Consider the following 23,454-nt stretch of genomic DNA (forward strand, 5'->3'; position numbering starts at 1 on the left):
GGTGTCCTATTCTTCTTCAGATCCCACCCTCATCGCCAGTGTTGAATAGTGGGCGGAGAGAAGAAGCAGGACATTCGCAGCTGATTCAAACACTTTATTTAGCTCCAGTAATAGCAATGCCAAACCGAGCCGCAGCAGCTCCTTTTTAAGGGAGCTGTCTGCGGCTTCAGCCACTGACACACTTGTTTTTCCCTCACTGACTCCAGGACCACTGATTGGTTCCTATGTCAGTCTATTCAATATCTAACAGCTTCTATTGTTGAAGGCATTCAGGAATCTAATAAGGAAACATATCTGAAATAATGATGCAAGGATCACAACTTGTCTAGTCGGCCATAAAAGAAAGACCAAGAGAAAGGCTCACAAGCCAACATATAATAACCATGATATATTGGTATTAATATTCTGTTTGCACGATTCTCTAGTTAGTGTAGTTTACCCATGGTTTACAAACAGATCAGTAATTTCTAATGTAGTACACAGCATGATTCTTGCTCTCATGTATCCAGGTTTGATAGTTTACAGAGGTTAAATTTGGAGTAGACATTCTGCCTTTTCAATTAACATTCACATTCTAACTGTGGGTCACAAATCATTTTATTTTCTCTGCAACTTGCAACCGCCACATCTGCTCATTGAAGACTACATCATCAATACAATGTGATTTATTTCAAGACTTTTTTTCCTATTGGGTTTCCCCTTTCCATCTGTTATTTGGCACTACTGTTTAGCAGAAAGACAAATGTTTTCTTTGGCTGTTTAACTAGGGATACCAGTTCTGGGCTGTTAAAATTCAGAAATGATAGTATCTGAATAGAAAATGTATAATGTTAATTTATTAACCAATATTACTTGGACTTATACAACCAATTATAAAGCATCTTCATAAATCAGAGAACAAAAAGGTATCTGGAAGGGAGCATGGAAATAGAAGGGAAATACATTGAAAATGCCAGGTTGGAAGAGAAAATTGTTGTGGAAAGATAAATTCCCATGCATGCCTTAGAAAGGTTGTGGTGATCGGCTTTAACTACAGTTTAACCCATGGTCTAATTTCAGATACAAAGCTGGGCCTACATGAGTTAAATCTCCATCTTGCTTTATTTAATGTGGCATGTTTGTTTATGTACATTCCAGCAGCATTAATGCATGTGGCTGAAATACGCATATAAAATGCTGTCAAAAATGTATTTCTTGATCTTACATGTTCTAAGAATGTATGATCTAAAATTCTGTGTATTTGCCATACTTGTTCCTGTGTAGCAGCATTTTCTGCTTACTTCACAGAACAAAGAGCACATGTTCTTTGTCTGGAATAAATGGAACTTCAACAAGTAAGGGCATTTGCAGGAGGGCAGTGTCAAAATGTTATGATGGTAACTGTGACCACACAATTTTTTGTGGTTTTATATGTGTTGCACATACAATGCACATAGAAGAGAATAGAGCTGGAAGTGACAGACTGTTTCCTGCCTCTGGAGGGCTTGGGAGGGGATGGGGAAGGCCCGTTTTTCTTTCTTACCTGGCTCCAGATCCTCTCTGTGTATCTGCAGAGGGCGAAACAGCCTTTCCCACTCCCTTGGAGGCCCTCCGGAGGCCTGAAAGGGCCCATTTCCCAACTTCTGGTGGGACAGGAAGTGACGTTTTTTGCTGTCCCCAGCCTCCAGAGACTCCTAGGCTGAGGACAGCAAAATACGTCACTTTCTATCTCGCCTCCGGAGGGCCTCCAAGGGAGTGGGAAAGGTTGTTTTCACCCTTCCGAGATGCATAGAGTGGATCTGGAGCCAGGTAAGAAAGAAAAACAGGCCTACTGGGCCCTTGCGTGCCAGGAGCGGTGTGGTGGTGGTGTTTGTGTGTGCAGGACAGGGCGCATAAAATTATGGGTGTGGGCACGTGTGTGCGTGAACCTCCCCGGCCCTTCCTCTCCTGGAACGCTATGGCAAAAAGGTTAGCCATAGGCCTATACCATTTCAGACAAGTGGCTGTCTAGTGTCTTCTTAAAAATCTCCAGTAATGAAGCATCTACAATGTCTGAAGGCAAGCTGTTTCACTGGTTAATTGTCCTCACTGTTAGGAGGTTGCTTAATTCCAGGTTGCTCCTTCCTTGATTAGTTTCCATTCATTGTTTCTTGTCTTGCCTTCTGGTCCTTTGGAAAATAAGTTGACCCCCTCTTCTTTGTGGCAGCCCCTCAAATACTGGAATACTGCTATCATGTCCCCTCTAGTCCTTCTTTTTTCTAGACTGGCCATACCCAATTCCTGCAACCATTCTTCAAGGTAGTATTTTGTTTCCAAGCCCTTAATCATCCTAGTTGCTCTTCTTTGCACTTTTCCAAAGTCTCAAAATCTTTTTTATAGTGTGGTGACCAAAACTGGATGCAGTATTCTAAGTGTGGTCTTACTAAGCCTTTATAAATTGGTATTACTGGTAATACTTCTCGTAAAAAGGTGGGGCTTTCAATAAAGCAGTGATTATCATCATCTTGACTTTTTGACACCTTCCCCTCTTGCAGATGCCTTGTTTGTAGGTGTTGACTTAAATACACAGGTCTTTCTTTGCTACCAGGAAAGTTATATGTGTTTTATAATTGTTATTAAAAATTGCTGTTTGAAGAAAGGGAAAGGGAGCAAGCCAGGACTCAAGCCAGGGCAGGAAAAATAAACACTTTATAGAACATTTCAAAGTTTAGATTACACCTCAGCCTTATAAAACAGAGATCCTGCTCTAACCATTATTTTAAATAGCTTATGCCGCTGTTTGGGGTAATTATATTTTCTTGTTCTGGTGAGTATCTTTTAAATGCCTTATGGGTTGCATTGTCAACAAACAATGCCGGCCTGCTTCTTGTTCCCTTTTGGAAAAAGCCTTCTGAGAAAGTATTTGGCATAATACTTAGTGCCAAATGAGTGACCATATGATTTATCCTTGTACTTGTTCCCAATTTCCATCCCTCCCTATCCAGTGCTTTGACTGTGTTTTGTTTTTTGTTTTGCTGTTTTTTCACTTCTGGGGCAAAATCACACCTACTAGTCATGCTGCCATTGTCACTTGCAGAGGTAAGTCTTTTGCATTTTTTGCCTGCTATATAAGCACCTTTGGAATTTTATTCTGTATGGATTTTCCCACCCCACTGAAAAACATGTGGTATTCTGGATTTTAATGCAATGAATTTCATACAGGATGGATCAAATTGCAATGTGATTGAGGTTATTTGCATAATTTTATTTCTAAGGAAATGATGGAAATAAAATAATCAATATTCTTTGGGTGATGATATGATTTATGTAGTGACATCATAGTCCGAGTGATCAATTTGTATCATCTATCTAATGATGTCATCATGCAAATTGAAAACATGATATAACACATCCTTCACCCAATCAGTCTTAAACCAAAATTCCCCTGTATTCTGATTTATAATTTTGATTCAGTTTAATTCAGCCTTACAGCAGCATATCTTTTTAAAAAAGAGTTTATTTTTTTGGAAAGGCTATATTTACAAAAGTGATTTGCAGAGGGCTCCCCACCCCCCCCAAAAATAGCATAGCAAGCTGCCACTTCCTCACATTCTCTTCCATTCCTGCCACAATTTAGGGACTGATTCTTTGCTACAAAGATGAGTCATGTGACTTTATGCCTTTCCCTGTTCTTTGTTACAATGCGATCAGGGTGCAGGCCCTAACTCCACAAGGCTAATTTTTATAAAATGACATCCTTGGCTTTCATGTTTTGTGCTTTTCCTTGTGTGTAGAATCTGCTCGCCTACTCACACTAACTGCTGTGTATTCTGCTGCTTTCCAGTGGTTTTCTACTTAACAAGCAGAAAGGAGAGGCTTTGAGGGAACGTCACTACTTCCTATCCAGCACAGCTAATAAAAAATGTTAAATAACAATTATCAATCCATTTGAATAGCATATCCAAGAATGTTTCAGAAAGATAATTACAAACAGATGCAGAGGTCAACCCAGATTAAGAAACTAATGTAAGGAATTACTCTGAGTCATGAAATAGCTCCACAATTTTGTCAGTATTTTCTTTTCATTATTGATCGGTCTGGACAACTAACATAATCTTAATTTTCTAATGTATATTTTTCCAGGAAACAGTGATTTGGTTGGCCCTTCTCTGTAGGAAATCTTTTTAAACCTGGCAACTTTAAGATGGGTGAACTTCAACTTCCAGAATTCTCCAGCCAATGTGCTGGGAGTTGAAGTCCACCCATCTTAAAGTTGCCAAGTTTGAAAAACACTCATCTAAACATTCTGAACAAAATGGAGAACTCAGGTTCCAAATTAGTTTTATCTAGTTGTGTCATTCTGGGGTCCTTTCTTAGGTTTTCATTTCTTTTGCCTGATAGTCTGCATTCTTTCCACCTTAATTGAGTTGTTGGCAATATGAAGCTGAATTGAAATAGGGCAACATTCAATACATTTTTATTCCTTTTTACTTTGGATTTTGTAGGAAAGACTTCTTAGTTTAATATTCAAAATTAAATAGGCAAAATAGACTGCTCTAGGTACATCAAGGAAGGGATGAGTGGCTCAGGGGCTAAGATGCTGAGCTTGTCAATTGAAAGGTCCGCAGTTCAGCGGTTCGAATCCCTAGTGCTGCGTAATGGGGTGAGCTCCCTTTACTTGTCCCAGCTTCTGCCAACCTAGCAGTTCAAAAGCACATAAAAAATGCAAGTAGAAAAATAGGGACCACCTTTGGTGGGAAGGTAACAGCGTTCCAAGCACTTTTGGCATTTAGTCATGCCGGCCACATGATCACGGAGATGTCTTCGGACAACGCTGGCTCTTCGGCTTTGAAACAGAGATGAGCACTGCCCCCTAGAGTCGGGAATGACTAGCACATATGTGCGGAGGGGAACCTTTACCTTTACCTTTAGGTACATCAAGAGTAAGAGAAAAGTGTTTGGAGATCTCTAATTTTAGCAACTTCTGACTGCTTTAGTAATTCAGATAATCTTTTTGTTTCAAATTTGGGTATTTCTCATTTCGCAGCCACAGTTGGGATCAGCAATTCCATCTTTAAGAATAACAGTTGCTAAATGACCCTGCGTGCTTATCCTTTGCTTTACAGACCTGTTGTCAGGCTTGCTTCCTTCGAAGTCCAGGAAAGAATGAGCCAAACTCTATATTTTATAGAGTAATGTACTTTTACTGGAAAATGAAATGAATGCAATCTAAGAAAGCTGAAACTGAGGCAATAGGTGCGAAAGTTGCATATAGAAAGTATCCCCTCCCACTGTTCATCATCAATCACCCAATCCAAAGGTCTCCCAGGGTCAGGTGGACACACGTCTGGCATTGTCATCAATCATGGGGGTTCCATCTGCGGAGCCAAGGCAGTCCAAGTATGAGGGGTCGTTCCATGCCAGGGGCCACAATGATTCTGAGATTTTCTACATGATCCCCCAGCTGCATTTCAATGAGTTCAGTCACAAAACTGGCTGGGCCCCCTCCTGCAATAGATCCGTCCAATTGACAAAACGCAATAGGCCTTTTTAGTGTTTTTAATCTCAGGCCCATCTTTTCCACCACTTTCTAGCTGATTATGCACCTGGTGCACCCAGAGTCTAGTAGGGCTAATATCTGCGCTTGTGTCCCTGTGGATGGCACCCTTATTTCTACGGGGATGAGCATGGGGTCCTCGGTGTGACTCACCAGATCATCAGAGTCGGAGTCCGTCCCGTTGTCGTCGTCGGTGGTCGGAGTTCCCAACTCACCCTCGTTTCGGGGAGCAAACTCAACGACTTCTCCTTTCAGGGCGCTGCTGCGGGTTTTTGCAGGTGTTTTGTCGGCCTTCCTGGGTCCCAACCCAGTGGTCTTAGGTACTGGTTTGGAGAAACGTTCGGCAGCCCGATGTCCTTCCTTCCCACATTTGAAACAGGTGAAAGGCTTTGACTTTGGTTTGAATTCCGCCTTCCTTTCGGCCATTTTAGGTGCTCCCTTACGGTAAAAGGAGGATGACGGGTCTCCAGCACGCCCCCCTCTGAGTCGGCTTCTGGCCAGCTCGATCTCCACATCCTCAGCTGCTGTATACCAACTCTGCAAATCTTCGGGAACCCCCCGGCCTCTACAATCCTTGTATATCTCTTCATTCAGCCCATCTTTGAAACTCTCCAGGAGAGCCGCTTCTGACCACCCTGTCATGTAGGGTGCCAGCTCGCGGAATTCTTGGGTATATTCTGCCACTGATCTCCGACCTTGCTGGATGCTTTTCATTCTAAGTCTCGCTTTCCGTTCGGCTAGGTGGTCTTCAAAACGCCTCCTAAGAGCTCCCATGAATTGGTTGTAGTTTCTTAGCAAAGGGGAGTCATTATTGTGGAGGACCACCATCCATTCAGCTGCGACTCCCTCTAATACGCTCGTGATGCATCTCACTCGAGCAGCATCTGACAAATAGTCTTCTCCCCAATCTTGCATGTGGTTCCATACTTGAGTCAAAAAATAACCCAAGGTCTTCGGATTTCCATCATATTTCCCGGTTAGGGGGGGAATTTTTGGTTTTTTACGTCTGCGGGGAGGAGCCTGCAAGGCTGGGGGTCCCTGACCTGTTGCATCCCTCATTCGAGCCTCCGAAGCCTGAGATATTCTTTCCTCAGCTTCCTCATCTTCTCCCCCACAAGCTGTTTCTTCCGACTTCCCTCTGGGGCCGTCTCCTCCCTTCTTCACAGGGAACCCATAAAACTCACGGTTTTTCCGGCTTTCTTCAACATCACGGAGGAGTTGCGCTGCCTGTGCCAGCATGAGTTTCTCCTTTTCTTCCTGCAGCCACACTGCCTCCCCCTTACGTGGTCTGGAGCTGGTTACACCCTGGGGGGTCCCTCCCCAGTCCGGCAGCCTTCCTACTCCTTTCGACCATCTGGTTTCTTCAGTCTCCTCTAGGAGTCGGAGTCTTCTCAACCATTCGGCAGTTTCTTCCTCTGTTTGAAATGGAGGCATCGCTGACCCCGATGCTCCCATTTGCATTTCCTCAGTTCCCTGATCTGACATGATCTGAGTTACAGTCCCCTCGGTGGTTTTCTGGGATGACTGAAGTGAGTTTCAGCTTAATGTCAGGCTTGCTTCCTTCAAAGTCCAGGAAAGAATGAGCCAAACTCCATATTTTATAGAGTAATGTATTTTTACTGGAAAATGAAATGAACGCAATCTAAGAAAGCTGAAACTGAGGCAATAGGCGCGAAAGTTGCATATAGAAAGTATCCCCTCCCACTGTTCATCATCAATCACCCAATCCAAAGGTCTCCCAGAGGTCAGGTGGACACACGTCTGGCATCGTCATCAATCAGGAACGCGATGACGGTTGACCCGATAGCCACTTCGGTGCTTAGGTTTCGTTTCTTCAATCCACCAGCTTGCTTCCCTCCCCCCTCCTCTTTTCCCTCCCCCGCTTCTTATGGCAGCCAAAGCAGAAAGTCGGAGGCTGACACCTGTGAAGGTTGTAAATGCAAGAATTGATAGTAAAATTAGTAAAGTAAAGTAACAATAAAGTTCTTTATTGCCATCATAACTGCAAACAGTCACTAAATTGTTGCTAAACAGGGACTACCTTTATAAGCTTCTCAGTACTCTGACTGGCCACATTAGATGAATAGTAGGATAACAAATAAGTGAAAAAATTAAGCAAGGTATATTTTTTTGCGCTACTTTGAACTTTACTACCTCAAGTTTCTTTGTGATTAATCCTTTCTGAACAAAATGAAAGCAGCACAAAGTTAGATGTTAAGCAGACAGCATGTCATGGTTGACTCACTACACCGCCCCACTTGCAACAAGACAACTGTAACAGAAGTGGGAAGGGAAAACATTGGAATGTAAGGGAGGTTTGGGAGGTAAATTTGGAATGCAAGTGTGCTGACTGGAAGCCTGAGACAGACGCAACACCTCATGATTGCCAGTTGGGGAAGTCTGAGGCAGACAAATTATTCCCAAAATAAAGAGAATGCAAATGATTGGTGGACAACGGACAATGGGAGATCCATGGAGAAAAGGGATAGTTTTCCTATGCTGTTTTCCTGTGAAATTGTTAGAACTAACTTTTCTACTTCTGTAACCACATGGAATCTTTAGTATATTCTTGGTAAAAAAAAAAAATGTCCCAGGAGTTCCTTTTGCTGTCTAACCACGGTTCACATTAAGCCAGTTCTCATAGAAATAGCCTACCTGGATCCCACCAGGAGGTCAACCCTGAGATGTCAGCTATGAGCAAAGAGTCAAAAGTGAAGAAGAAGCTGAGAGAGGCCCAACTTGGTTAGAGCAGCCCCACCCCAGGTTGGAGCAGGAGCACAGCCAACTGGCACGTGTCCGATACCAAAGACTGAGAAATCTGAGCAACTGGCTGCAACCACAAAAGGAGCAAGCGAGGGATACCCCATATCAAGGGCCAAAGACCTGTTGGGTAACAAGTGTGAGGAAAGCAGCAGAGGCCAAAGACCTTCTTCTCCATTCTGTCCGGCAGCCACAGACATACCTGGGCCCCCAGCAAAGGCAATCGCAGCAGTAGGCTTCACCACTCTCCCTCCTCTGAGGCAGACAGCAGTGCTGGGGGCCGCAGCCACAGTCAGAGTCCCGGCACAAACAACTGCGGCTGGAATTCCAGCACTGGTATTGGTGGTGGCGGCAGCCACTATTCTGCTCCACAGGTTCATCTTGGTGTGGAAGAACCTTCAGCCACCCCCACGGTGATCTGTTTCAATGGGCATCCAAACTGCCTAGCCCATTTCCTGGCTCAAGCCTGGCACTACATGGAGCATTATGGAGCGATGTACCCTGATGATGTGTCCCATGTCCATGTTATCACGGTTAGCCTGGAAGAGAGCACTTTGGAGTGATTGGTGTCACTGCACAATGAAAATGCTTCAGAACTGAATGACCTTGACACCTTCATGCAAGTCCTGCAAGAGTGATTAGAAGACCCAATGATGGCCCAGCAGGCAGAAACCCACATCTATGCTCTGAAGCAGGGAAAGACTGGTAAAGGAGTACATTCAAAATTTCCACCACCTGGACTTCCGGCTGATGTTGTGACAAGATTGGATGCGAGGAGAGGGTTTCCGTGCTCCCATGCTGAGTTCTCCCTATTGTAGGGCTCCAAATGGAGCTAAAGCCACCCTGGAGAGGTGGTGAAGAAAAGAGGGGTGCCCTGTAGGCTGCGGAGAGTCACATCTTTCCTGCTTGACCCAGGGCTCTTTTCCCTCTCATCCACGACGAGGAGAAGAGGCAACCATCATGGCTGCCATGAAGCTGGGACAGCCAAGGCAACAGAAAGTTCAAGAACGGTGTAGATGAACAGTGATTGGAACTGGGTGAGATGATTTCTTTTTTACCTAGAATTTAACCCTAAAAGGAAAAAAAAATCAGGAAAAGAGACTCTTAGAACTATTTGTTAAAGTGGCAAATAACTACTTAGAGAAAAATCCCAGATCTGAAAGAAAGGAATTAAGGGGAGAAAAGTAAAAAAAACTTTTAAAACATTTTAAAACATTTTTGGAAAGGCATTTTAAAGTGCTGGAACTATTTACTTAATAACTTACTTTGCTTCCATAAATCGAATTAAAATAGGATTAAATACTAGTGAGATCTGAGACTATGCTAAAACCTAAACTGAGGGCACTACCTACTGATGAATGGAAAATATACCTTACCCTTACAAGTCTGGGGAAATTCCTGATAAGAGAAATAAACAACATTTATCTGGAGGACTGTGGTGATACCTACTGTTCTATATTTATCTACTTTATGACTACTGGAGGTTCAACTGTGAGAACAAGGAAGATACCTAAGTAAAGTGAGTTTTGAATGTTAAGATATATGACTATACCTATAGAGTGGATATAAGGAGATATTTGGAAAGTTTTCTGGACTATCTAAATGGAACTGATTGAATAATCCTGGGATATAAAGAATTATGATTATTGTACTCTCTGAGGAGCAATGTTAGGCCTGAATATATGGTTTTTGGACTATTGAGCAAGAATGAGACTTACTAAAATAAGACGAGATGCTCCACCAGGGGAAAATGAGTGGAATTTTAAAAGAAATTACATTGATGTTCCAAAGTATCAATGACACTGTGACAAAAAACTACATGGAGATAAAGAACCTAATGCATAGCATAGATGGGAAAATGGAAAATATTCTACAAGGGACAATGTTGTTACTGTTAGAGAACCAGGGGGTGCAACTGCAAAGCAACTAAAACAAAAATGGAAAACTTGGACAACTGCAGAAAATCGAGAAATTATCAAATATTATTACCAGGCAGAACCAACAGCCAGGGGATTTCAAAAAAGAATGATGCGGCTTCCGGTTTGCTGCTGGCCGCCGCCAGATGTTCCCTCGGGATTGTCAGCTTCCATTGCCTGTTAGAGCCGCCTTCACAGCAGAATGGCGGCTCGAAAAAACTCCGTTTCCATGAGGAAACGGAGATAGAGCCGGCAGGGGTGGGTAGAACTCTCTGCATAGTCCCAAAAGTTTTTTTTTTTTACTTTTGGGACGGAGCGGATGAGATGCCCCATATCCCCAGCCGCAGCTCCGGGCTTTGGGAGACCTCTGCTAATGCAGAGCCAGGCATCAAGAGCAAGCCTGTGAATTTAACAGATTATTCAAAGAAAATGTGAGCTGGACCTGTAATACTGAATCGCAAGTATTTTACTTATCTTTTAAAAAAACTACTTAAGAGAAAAGAGGAAAGGAAAGGGGGGAAAAAAAGCCCTTTTAAAATGGCGTCTGCTGCGGCTGGAGAAGAGGCTGAAAGGGAAAGTCCTTCCGTTTTCTATTATTACAATGTAGCGGAATAAATACCACTGGCTACATTTGCAGACAAAACTTCGCTCCTGTGTTTTTTTCTCTTTTTTTTCTCCCTGGAGACTTGACATTGTTCTTGATTGGAAAGAAGTCTTTTTTCTGGTTTTTTTTTCTTTTAACAAAGCTTGCCTGGGCGGAAATATGGCACTGAGACTTATAAAGTCAGACAAACAAGTAGTGGGGGGGGGATTCCCCCACTAACAATTTAAAGGAACAAGTTTTAACTCTCCAGTTTCAGAAACCTGATTTCAATATAATAGAATTTCTCTTGGAGGAGATTGAAAGAAGGGATGAGATTGTGAATCAGCATCTTGAAAAATTTAAGCAGGAAATTAAAGAAATGGTGAAATCTAAGTTTGATTTTTTGGAGCGAAAAATTTTAAAAGTGGTTAATGGTTTTTCAGAATTTATGATACAGTTGGATACAAATATTAATTTACTAGAGTCTAAAATGGAAGAAACTCAAGATAAATTGGACAATAGAATCCAAAAAATTGAAAATGATTTGATAAACACTCAGGATAATAGCTCAGAAGAAAAACCTAAAATGGAGGCTGATCAAAAGTCTGGTAACGTAGAAAATCTGCAACAGAGGATTGAAAGAGAAGTTCTAATGGTACAATATAATTTTACAGAATATGCGATAAGACTGAGAGGTTTGCAGGAAAATAACAGAGATGATTTAAGGAAAATATCTTCTGAAATTCTAGCTGGGATTTTAAAGGTTCAACCTGAGGACGTGTTTTGTAGGATTGACAGAGTTTACAGAATAAATTCCTGGATTGCCAAGCAAAGGCAACTGCCTAGAGATGTGGTGATTTATTTTACAGATAAAGAAATTAGGAATAATATTGTGCAAAATTCCTTCAATTCTAATTTGCAATTGTATGGAAGAAAGATTTGGATTTACAAAGAACTCCCACCTAAGATATTAACGGAAAGGAAGAAATTTGGTTTTCTGGTGGCTGAGTTAAAAAAGAGAAATATCCCATTTAGGTGGGACGCCCCAGTTGGTATCATATTGAGATATCAAGGAGAAAGATACCAGCTAAATACTGTTGAAAGAGCGGAAGAATTTTATCAAAATAGGTTGAAAATGAACTTAACATCTTCAGGTATAATACAGGATAAGCAGAAGGAGCTGGAAATAAAGGGAAAATATCGAATTACAGAGACTGTACCAGATAAATTGCCTTTGGATTTTTCGGATACCCCAGCTGGATTATCTACAAATTTGAGAGAAGTGGCATCTGACTTTAACGTGATGACTTATCAAGTCAAGGACAAGCATGGAAACCAATTAGGGGATATACAAGGGATAAAAAAGAAACATGAGACACAAAAACAAAACCAACAAGACCAATCTACAAAGCAGAATGAAAACTGATTAGTTGATACACAATCTGTAGAAAGGAAACCAGGATCGAAATCAAACGCACAAAAAGAAAAGAAAAAAAGAAATAGGTTGCATCAAAATAGAAATTTCTAAATCAAGCAACAGTGAAGCCAGTGACTTTAAAAAATGAATGAGTATGTGAAAATATAGAGGAGGCGACGTATTGGTCAATATTATCCTGAGGATAGTGACAGATCTCTGCATTGCCGTAATCTTGGGATGTGAAAAGAGCCTTAAACTGATGGATTTGAATTATCCACTTTGGAATTCCTTTTTTGTGCTGATAAATATATTATAATTATCTTGATTCATAAGGCAAGAGAATTATGCTGGGGCAAGCAGAAGATCAGGTTGTTACCCACTACGATGATGGGAATCAATAATCCTGATGAAAGCCACAATTATTACTATATGGAATATAATTATAATGTCACTCGGGTGGTTGTTTTTACTTTTATACATATAAGAGGATATTTACTACTGATGGGGGCGGATATGATTGAAGATTTTGAATAAACTGTTGCATCAGCAAGCTATGTTACCCTATTATGGATGATGGTCCTAACAATCCAGTGGAAAGACTTTCAAGAAGATATTACATGGACTATAAATTTAAAGTCATTGTCTTTTCCTTTTTATTTAGATATAATGGAATATATATACATATATTTTTAAGTAGCGTGGGCAGTGAATCAAAGATATTAAGAATTGTTGTGTATGGTAATTTTGCAGGACAGTGGGTGAATAAGCTAGGTTGCAGATTGATTAGTTTAAGAAAAGGGATTTTTAAGTGATATATTTAGGGGAGTGGAGGAAATGGATAGAGTGGAATAAATGTCAAATTAGATTTTATGGGGAAGGCCGCTTTGAAATGTTATAGTAATACATACAGAAGATTAAATGTTAAAGTAGGATTTATTGTATAGTTTTAAAGCAGAAGGTGGTTTTGATTTGATTTGTTGTAATAATATATAGATATAAGTTTGGGAGAAGAAAAAAAAGGGCAGATTATTGCCAAATTGGGAGTTATAATACTATTATGCTAAATTAGAAGTTATTTTACAATGTTATAGTATAATGTCTTTTTTTTTTCTTTCTTTCTTGAAATGTATGGATAAAGGGGGATGTTATAATATTAATAATATTTTTAGTAAGTAAAGGTCAGTATTTAGAGGAGGGAGTAAGTAATCTGTTATGAATTAGGTTTTTTGTTACAAAGAAGTCACAGGGGGGGATGGGTGGGGAGGGGGGATTAGGGAGGGGGAGGGGGAGGGGAAAAAAAGGGGGAAAAATTTGTATTTGAAAACTTTTTCAATAAAAAAAAAAAAAGAATGATGCAACTGTGGAAGGAAAAACACCCGGAAAGTGACATAACTGAACAAAGATTAATGGATCAAGGACACTTCATCGTCGGTAATGAAGTTTTCACAGATGTGAAAATGGAACATCTAGAAATATTGGCTAAAAAGAAAACAACAAGTAATGATGAACAGACTAAAGAAATTGTTCCAACACCTGAACAAACTGACCAACCAGTGGAAGAAACCAACATACAGGATGGAAATCTTCCTGTGCAACAACTTGAAAGTGTAGAGCTAAGTGATCTAGCAAAAATGCTGAAAGAAAATATTGAAACCCACATCAAAGAAAACATAGAAAGAAAAAGGCTACCTACCATTTGCGAAGTGCATAGCAAACAAGTGAAAGATCTACTAACTGCTGTGAACAGCATTTTAACGTCCATCTCATCCAGCACACCATATGAAACCAACCAACTAATGTATAACACAGCCGCCATTATAACTGCAGAACTGGGTTATAAAATGCCAAAAAAGAAACCCACTGGAACACCAAAGTGGAAAATTCAACTTGAAAATAAAATAAAAAAACTTCAAGGGGATGTCAGCAATCTGAAGTACTTGAAAGAAGGGAAACTAAGTAACAAAAAGCTGAAAAATAGTTTACACAATAAATAGAACCTGGAGGAAAAAACAATAACTCAAAAAGGCTCAAGGTTGACTCAGCCTTCCATTCTTTCTAAGGTAAGTAAATTGAGGACCCAGTTTGTGGGGGCAATAAGGTGACTTTTGTATAAATATACAAAAGTATGAAGGCTATTGCTTAACGCATTGTAAGCTGCCCTGAGTCCCCGGAGAAGGGCGGCATATAAATCAAATTAAAAAAAAACAAACAGAAATCATGGAAGAACTAAAACAACGAGTAATAGCATCAGCAAAGAAAATTGAAAGACGCAAAGAACGAATTAAACAATATCGTGAAAATGTCCAGTTCAGAAGAAACCAACATCTCTTCTACTGGTCCCTTAATGAAAATCGAGTCCAAACTAATGTTCACCCATGTAAAGAAAAAACGTTGAACTTTTGGAAAGAACTGTGGGGAAACCCATTGGAACACAACAAAACTGCTTCCTGGATCAAAAATATTTAACAACAAACAACACGAAACAAAATGGAAAATATTGTAATAACAACTGACATAGTTGCAAAACAATCAAAGGAGGTCAAGAACTGGAATGCACCTGGCCTGGACGAACTGCATGGATACTGGCTAAAACACCTGACCAGCCTCCATCATCGCATGGCCACTCAATTTGATCAAATGCTTCAAAATACAACAAGCGAAGAATGGTTAACAGCTGGTCGAACATACTTGATAATGAAAGATCCAAAAAAGGGCACACAGCCAAGCAACTATCACCCAATTATTGTCTGCCAACAACGTTCAAACATTTTACAAGAATACTGGCAAATTCAGTATTCAATCATCTGATGGAAAACAATTTGTATCCAGTAGAACAAAAAGGAAATTATAAAAAATCAAGAGGAACAAAAGATCACCTGCTCCTTCCGGTTGGCGCCGCCCTTTCAAGACCGCCAGCCCCGCCGCCCGTAAAGAGCCGCCTCTACAGCTGAGAGGCGGCTTGAAAAACTCTAGAGCCCCCTGCGAAGTCCCCAGACTGTTTTCTTTGCTTCTGGGGAGGAAGCAGGGTGAGGCTCCCTATCCAGCTCGCCGAGGCTCCAGACTCCGGGTGCAACTCTGCATTTAGCAGAGCCAGACGACGCGACCAGCATAACGAGCGAAAACTAAGAGAATTTCTAAAAACAAGCAGGATGGAATCTGGACTCGAAATTTAAACTGCAAGTATTTTGATTAGCCCTGTGAATGAATTTAATAACTGAGAGAAAGTAAAAACTTGTTAAAATGGTGTCCGGCTTTAGCAGTAAGGAAAGCTGAAAGTGGATTTGCTTCAATGTCTATTGCGTTACAAAGTAACGAAAAGTAACAGCGTTGGCCAGAAGAAAAGGGAAAAGTTCTTTTAAACGTGATTTGATCTGTTCCCTCTCCTTTGGGACTTGACTAAAGCTGGGGAAATCTTTGAAAGGATTTTGTGGTGGAAAGGGAGGGAGGACCTCTTTCTTAGAAAAAATCAGTCTGCATGGAAGAATGGCTTCAAAGCAGACAAAGCCAGCTAAAGCAGCAGGGGGGGGCTCCCCCACTCATAAGCCACAAGAGCAGTCTTTAAGCTTGCAGACACAGAGCCAAACACAAGAGACTGGGTTTAAAGACTTGAAGGAATTTATTGCTGTGGCTCTGAGGGATCAAAATAAAGTTTTGGATCAGAAATTTGAAAAATCTCAGCAGGAATTTAAGGAGGTGGTTCAAGAAAAGTATGACAAGATGAAACGGGACATATTGACAGTTATGACTGGATTGTCAGAAGTAGTGGTCCAGATTGATAAAAAAGTGGAACAACTTAGTTCAGAAGTGGAATCCAAAATGAAGGAAGCTGATCATAAAATTTCTGATGTTGACAATAAAACGCAAAGGATTGAAAATGAAGTGACAATGATGCAATTTAGATTTATGGAGTTTGCTATAAGACTCAGAGGCATAAAAGAAAATAACAGAGAGGACTTGAGAAGGGTTTGTGCTGATGCTCTTGCTGTAATGTTAAAGGTTGATCCTGAGGAGATTTTGTGCAAGATTGATAAGATCTATAGAGTGAATTCTTGGGTGGCAAGGCAAAGGCAATTGCCTAGAGATGTGGTGATCTATTTTACAGATAGAAAAATAAGAAATGATATTTTACAAAAGTCTTTTGTTTCTACTATTCAAGTGGATGGAAGAGAGGTTGGGATCTACAAAGAATTGCCACCTAAGATGCTAAGAGATAGAAAAGATTTTGGTTTTTTGGTGACTGAATTAAAGAAACAACAAATTCCATTTAGATGGGATGCTCCAGTTGGCATAATATTGAGGTATCAAGGAGAGAGGTATCGATTAAATACTGTTGAAAAAGCAGAAGAATTTTACTTTAATGTTCTTAAAGCTGGCACAACATCTCCACGCACATCTTCAGTGTTACATATAGAGGAGGGTGAGAAAGAGAAGCAACTAGAACAAGAGTTTGAAGAGCAGCGGAAACAGATGCAGATGGAGGCAATGGAAACTCAAGGAGCAACAGTTTTTTTTTTAGATCAACCACTGCTGGATCTTCCTTTAGGGCCTATAGGTGAACCACCTAAAAATACAAGAGAAGTGGCAGCGGACCTTGACTTGATGTTGCACAATGCTAAAGACCAATGCTAAATAACTTGAGCAGCTTACAAACAAATGGTAGAGAAACAACAACAGCAGAGGTCAAAGCCACCACAAGATAAGCAGGGAGTTAATGGCAAAGCACAATCCGAAGCCATGGGATTCGGCTTAGCTTCTAAGCCGAAGTCTGCTAGTTTGGAACAGAAGCTTCAGCAAATGTTCTTAACGCTTCAGGACACTACAAATGACAATTAAGTTTTTATCTTGGAATGTGAACGGATTGAACTCACCACAGAAAAGAAGAAAGATATTTCATTATTTGAGACAATTCAATAATGATGTTATTTGCTTACAAAAAACTCATATTAGAATACAAGATCAAAAATACTTGATAAATTCTAGATTAGGAGCACATTTTATAGCCTCAAACTTGGAGAAAAAGAATGGCATAGTGATTTATATAAATAAAAGATTGCCAGCAAAAATCATAGAAGCAGATGATTGTGGAAGATATATAGCAATTGAACTTTTTACAGATAATGGGCCAACTTTGGTGATTGGAATTTATGCTCCTAATCAGCAACAAGAAATTTTTTATAAAATATTATACTCTAAAATATTACAATGGGATTATAGATCTATTTTACTTATGGGAGACTGGAATGGAGTAATAGATTCTAAAAAAGATAAAAAGAGTTTGGCAAAGTCATGTGTTAAACTACCACAGATCCTTTTTGATATGAAAGAAGATTTGGAACTGAAAGATATATGGAGAGTGCATAACCCAAAAGAACTGGACTTTACTTTCTTTTCAGATAGACATAGATCCTTCTCTAGGATCGACTTTATTCTACTTACGGCTGACTTACTTTTAAAAACAAAGAAAACAAAGATATTTCCGAGGACTTTATCTGACCATAGCCCGGTATGGATAGAAATAGAAATGGGAAAGAATGAGAGAAGATCGTGGAGAGTAAATGAAAACTTGTTTAGATATGAAAAGAATGTAAATGAACTTAAAAAACAAATGAAGGAATTTTTTGAAATGAATTTGAATAAGGGTACCCCTATTGAAATTCTTTGGGATGCGAGTAAGGCGTATATGCGGGGGGTACTGATTTATATGAATTCTAAACATAAATCAAATCGACAAAGAAAAAGATTAGAACTGGAAGGGGAGATAAAGAAAAAAGAGCAGTTGCTTATAAAAAATCCAGCAGATGAAAAATTACAAGGAATTATAAAACTTTTGAAAGATCAATTTCAAATGCTTACAGCGGAACAAGCAGCAACTAATTTACAATTTGCAAAACATAATACATTTTGCAATGCTAACAAACCGGGCAGGTGGTTGGCTTATATGCTGAGGAAGCAGCAGAGTACTCGGACTATTGGTAGTATTGAGTATGGAGGGAAGGAAGTATTTCAACAAAGATTAATCAAGGAAGCCTTCTTAGATTATTATACTAAATTATATGCTAAAGATGATATACAGAATGAACTTATAAATAAATATCTAGAAGAAAAGAGAGTTATAAAAATTTCTAGTGTTCAAAAGGAAAGAACGAGTCTACCAATAACAGTTGAGGAGATTATTGTTGCTATTAAACAACTGAAAACAGCTAAAGCTCCAGGAATGGATGGTTTAACTGCGGTGTATTATAAAACTCTACAAGCAGAAATGATTGAACATCTTAAAGACTTATTTTGTAGTATACAACAAGGGGGGAAAATACCCCCTTCATGGAAAGCAGCTTTTGTCTCTTTGATACCGAAAGAGGAAGCAGGTTCTACAAAACCGGAAAATTTTAGATCAATATCTCTCCTGAATACGGACTATAAAATTTTTGCGAAAGTATTAGCCAACAGACTAATGCCAGTTATTCAAGAGGTGATTCATTATGATCAAGCAGGATTTATATAAGGCAGATATATGAAGGATAATGTGAGGCAAATTATAGATTTATTGGAATATCTTGAGAAGAATAAACAGATCTCTGCAGTGCTGGTGTTTTTGGATGCGGAGAAGGCCTTTGATCGAGTAAATTGGAACTTTCTATTAAAGACTTTAAAAAAATGGATTTGGGGGATCAGTTTGTACAGGCGGTTTCAGCAATCTATCAAGAGCAAACAGCACAAATTATCATTAATGGAAGCTTAACTACAAATTTCAATATAGAAAAAGGTACAAGACAAGGTTGTCCGTTATCCCCGTTGTTGTTTATTTTAACTCTAGAAGTCTTGTTGAATACAATACGGGACTCGAGTACGTTGAAGGGAATAGTGATAAGGCAAGAGGATTACAGAACAAGGGCATTTGCAGATGATCTGGTTGTTACCCTAACACGGCCAATGGAATCAATAATTCAGATGAAAGACATTATAGAAGAATATGGTATGGTATCAGGATTTAGACTGAATCAGAAAAAAACTAAGATGACAGTTAAAAATATGACAATTGATCAAAAGAAGGAATTGGAAAGGAAGGCAGGCTTTGAAATAGTACCAAAGGTGAGATATCCAGGAGTTCAAGTTGCAGATTCAAATATAAAATTGTTCCAAAATAATTATGAGGTGCTGTGGCAAAAGGTATAAAAAGATATGGAAACTTGGAAAAAACTGCAGCTGTCTCTACTTGGAAGAATAGCAGCAGTTAAAATGAATGTTCTACCTAGATTTTTATTTCTTGTTTCAAATGATTCCGGTGCTTAAAAGTGATAAACAGTTGACGGAATGGCAAAAAGGAATGAATAAGTTGGTTTGGAATGAGAAAAAGCCAAGAGTGAAACTGAAAATTATGCAAGATGTTTGTGAAAGGGGTGGTCTTAAACTTCCAAACCTGCGACTGTACTATGAAGCAGCAGCGTTGACACAAGCAAGTGACTGGTTTGGAAGGATAAAGACTGGAACATTGAATATAGAGAGTTATGACCTCGAATTTGGTTGGCATGCATATCTATTTTATGATAACAAGGTGAATAAAGTATTCAACAGCCATATGCTTAGAAACTCCTTGATGAGAGTATGGAAGAAGCACCGGCTCAAATGGGATTATAAAATACCGTTGTGGTTGGATCTTGGTCACATTATACGGAATATAAATATAAAGTCACTCAGGGGGATTTTATATAAAGAAGTACTTTTTTGTGATGGGGGCAGATTGCAATTAAAGACATTAAACACACTGTTGGAAGAAGGGATTAACTTAACTTGGTTACAGTATAATCAACTTCAATTGAGAGGGAGAGAAGATAAAAAAATTGGATTAATGTTGCATGAAGAAGAATTGGTTAGACAGATAAAAGAGAAAGGCCCAATGCATATTAAGAGAGTTTATAATGTTTTGTTAGAAAGAGACTCAGAAAATGAATTGGTTAAAGATTGTATGATAAAATGGGCGCAAAATTTTGCAGAACCAGTTATGATGGAAACGTGAGAAAAAATATGGGTTCAGAATGTTAAATTTACACAGTCGCAGAATTTGAGGGAAATTTTTTATAAAATGTTTTATAGGTGGCATTTAGATCCTAAGAAATTGTCGTGCATGTATCCTAATGTTCAACCAAAATGTTGGAGATGTGACTGCTTAGATGCTACATATTATCATATATGGTGGACCTGCAAGAAAGCAAAGGCTTTTTGGATAAAAATTTGGTGGGTTATGCAAAACGTTTTGAAGAAAAAAATTCAATTTTCTCCTCAATTGTTTTTACTGGGTATAGTTAAGGGCTTTTCAGTGGATGAAACAAAATTGATATTGTATATGGTGACAGCAGCTAGGTTGCTGATTGGTCAATATTGGAAAAGGGATGCTATGCCTACAATTCAAGAATGGACTTTGAAGATGGCCAGTTTTGCAGAAATGGCGATATCAGCATACTTAAGAGACTGGACTCAAGAGACTTATGCATGGGAGTGGAAGAAATGGATAGATTATATGCAGAATAAATATCAAACTAGGAAGTACCAGATAGCTTTTAACTGAATGTTGTGCAGAAATGTATAGTATATAGGGGGTAAAATAGCTTATTGTTATGTAGAAATGTATAGTACACAGGGGGGAGAACAGAAGGGTGGTAAAGTATGATATAATATAATGTGGATGGATTTCACCTTGGGGAAGTCATGGGAGGAGGGGAGGGTTAGGGAGGGTTAGGGAGGGAAGGGGGGGGAATGGGAAAATTTGTATTTGTAAAACTTTTTCAATAAAAAAAAAAAGATCACCTGCTCATTGACAAAATGGTACTAAAAAATGCAAAACAAAGAAAAACTAATTTAAATATGGCATGGATTGATTACAAGAAGGCATTTGACTCATTACCCCAGAGCTGGATTAACACCTGTCTGGAAAACTTTGGAATCAGCAAAAATATTTGTACACTTTTGAAAGCAAATAGGCAAAAATGGAAAACAGTTCTAACAGCAAATGGGGAGAACATTGGTGAAGTCAACATCAGACGCGGAATCTTCCAGGGGGACTCACTTTCACCACTACTGTTCAACATCGCATTAATTCCACTGACAATAATCCTACAAAACACAAAACTGGGATACCAAATCTCAAGCCAACATGGCAAGATAAACCATCTACTATACATAGATGACTTAAAAATGTATACAAAAAGCCCCACTGAACTTAAATCAATACTCAACACAGTTCAACTGTTAAGCAGCGACATCAAAATGAACTTTGGACTTGAAAAATGTGCTATATTATCCATGCAGCAAGGAAAAATGAAAAAAATAGAAGGAACAGAACTGGGAAATGGAAACATAGTAAAAGCATTAGCAAAGGGTGATGGTTACAAATACCTAGGCATATTGGAAGCAGATAACATCTGCATACATCAGGAGGGTCTGCAAAAAATTAAAATCAAAGCTGAATACTGGAAACATAATTAAAGCCATTAATATGTGGGCAGTTCCAGTGATACGCTACTCAGCTAGAATCATCAACTGGACTTTGGCTGAACTGGAAAACTTGGACTGGAAAACACGCAAACTTTTGAATATGTACAACGTTTTACATCCACAAAGTGACATCGACAGGTGGGCAGAGGACTATTGCAAATCCATTAAACCGTAGAAGAAAAACAAAGTTTGAATGATTATGTGAATGATTATGCTGCAGGATGTGAAAATGGAGAACATTATAAAAACAACAGAAACAAAGGCAGAATATAAGGACAAACAGCTGGATGACAGATTAAATAGATGGAAAACCAAAGCTTTGCATGGACAGCACTTGAAAAACATTGAAGGAAAATGTGATGACAACTTTACATGGGCATGGCTTAAGATGGGAACCATCAAGAAAGAAATGGAAGGTTTAATACTGGCTGCTCAAGAACAAGCACCACAAACTAATGCCATGAAAGCAAAAATACAAAAATCCACCGACAATCCAAACTGCCAACTTTGCAACAATAAAGTTGAAACTGTTTCACATTTAATATGTGAATGCAGCAAAATCGCACAAACTGATTACAAAGCTAGACACTTCCAAGTTGCTAAATTAATCCACTGGTCATTATATAAAAAAATACGACTTTCTTGTATCCAAAAAGTCATGGGAACATAAAGTGGAAAAAGTTATAGAAAATGAGAAGGTGAAGATCTTGTGGGACTTTCAAATACAGACAGATCGTCATTTGGAACACAACACCAGATATCACAGTTGTCGAAAACCGAAACATACAATTTATTGACATCGTAGTACCAAGAGATGCCAGAGTCGAAAAAAAAGAACTGGAAAAAATCATGAAATATCGCAACCTGGCCATCGAAACTACACGGCTATGGATAAAACATGTAACAGTGATACCCATTGTCATCGGGGCACTTGGTACCATGTCCAAAAATTTTATAACATACATCAGCAAATTGCAGCTTCCTGCAATAACACCAGCAGAACTGCAAAAAACTGTGCTACTTGGGACATTGTACATTTTAAGAAGGTACTTGGTTGATACCTAGGATGCTGGCAGCAACCCATATTAACCATTAGTACCAGTCAGTGGTATTTGTGATGCATTTTTTAATGTTCAGTTGACTGATTTTCATATTTAATGAATAAAGATAATAATAATAAAAGATTTCCGCCACCTGGCCAGCCACTTGGGAGACTGGTCTGACTGCTTGCTGATCTACCATTTCTGAGAGGGATTGAATAAGGAACTGTACCAGAATTGCCTACTCCAGGGGAGTGCTGCACAACCTGTGAGTGTAGTATCGTGTGGCCACCAAGGTAGAGATTGACCTGTTGGAGTTCCATGAGCACACTGGGAGTCTCATCACCCCACAGAAAAGCTGAGAGCCTGAACCCACATGGAGTTTATTCGATTTATTGTGGTCCCTAGGATGACAGCGGCCATGGTCTTAGGCCTGGCATGATAGAAAAAATGGAGCCAATCTGTTGATTAGGGTAGAGACAAGTGGTGGATACGAAGGAAAGTAACCAACCATCAGACTTAGTGAAAGTGCTAAGAAGCCTCAATGCATCTATGGTTAAAAAAGTAAAGGACTTATTCTCTAAACAAGCCCATTTTGTTATTGTTTTTATTTATTTATTTTGTCAAGTATGTATTAGATAATATACTATATATCAGTATAAGCATGAATTGAATACATAAAATGAATACAAATAAAGGGAACATTTTATTTTATTTTATTTTATTTCATTTCA

General features: G+C 39.3%; 2 protein-coding genes across 4 annotated transcripts in view; one reads left to right on the forward strand and one right to left on the reverse strand.

The window, feature by feature from the left end:
- Window positions 1-23,454, forward strand: part of RS1 (retinoschisin 1) — a 102,262-nt gene that overhangs the window by 60,032 nt on the left and 18,776 nt on the right. The window contains exon 2 of one of the 3 annotated variants that reach the window (XM_034434351.3): window positions 3,032-3,057. The exons of the other annotated variants lie outside the window; for them this stretch is intronic. Within the exon in view, the coding sequence (XP_034290242.1) occupies window positions 3,032-3,057 (26 nt within the window). The remainder of the gene's footprint in view (window positions 1-3,031; window positions 3,058-23,454) is intronic. 3 annotated transcript variants of the gene reach the window in all.
- On the reverse strand, window positions 3,690-6,979 carry LOC148113480 (uncharacterized). Its single transcript, XM_087871399.1, has one exon. The coding sequence runs from the start codon at window positions 6,974-6,976 to the stop codon at window positions 5,549-5,551; it is 1,428 nt and encodes a 475-aa protein (XP_087727525.1). The 5' UTR covers window positions 6,977-6,979; the 3' UTR covers window positions 3,690-5,548.

The sequence above is a fragment of the Pantherophis guttatus genome, chromosome 5, assembly GCF_059756535.1.
Source record: "Pantherophis guttatus breed Tessera chromosome 5, ASM5975653v1, whole genome shotgun sequence".
Taxonomy (NCBI): Eukaryota; Metazoa; Chordata; class Lepidosauria; order Squamata; family Colubridae; genus Pantherophis; species Pantherophis guttatus.

Coding starts and splice junctions, on each gene's coding strand:
- LOC148113480 (XM_087871399.1), bottom strand. CDS start 6,976: ATGCAAATGGGAGCATCGGGGTCAGCGATGCCTCCATTTCAAACAGAG.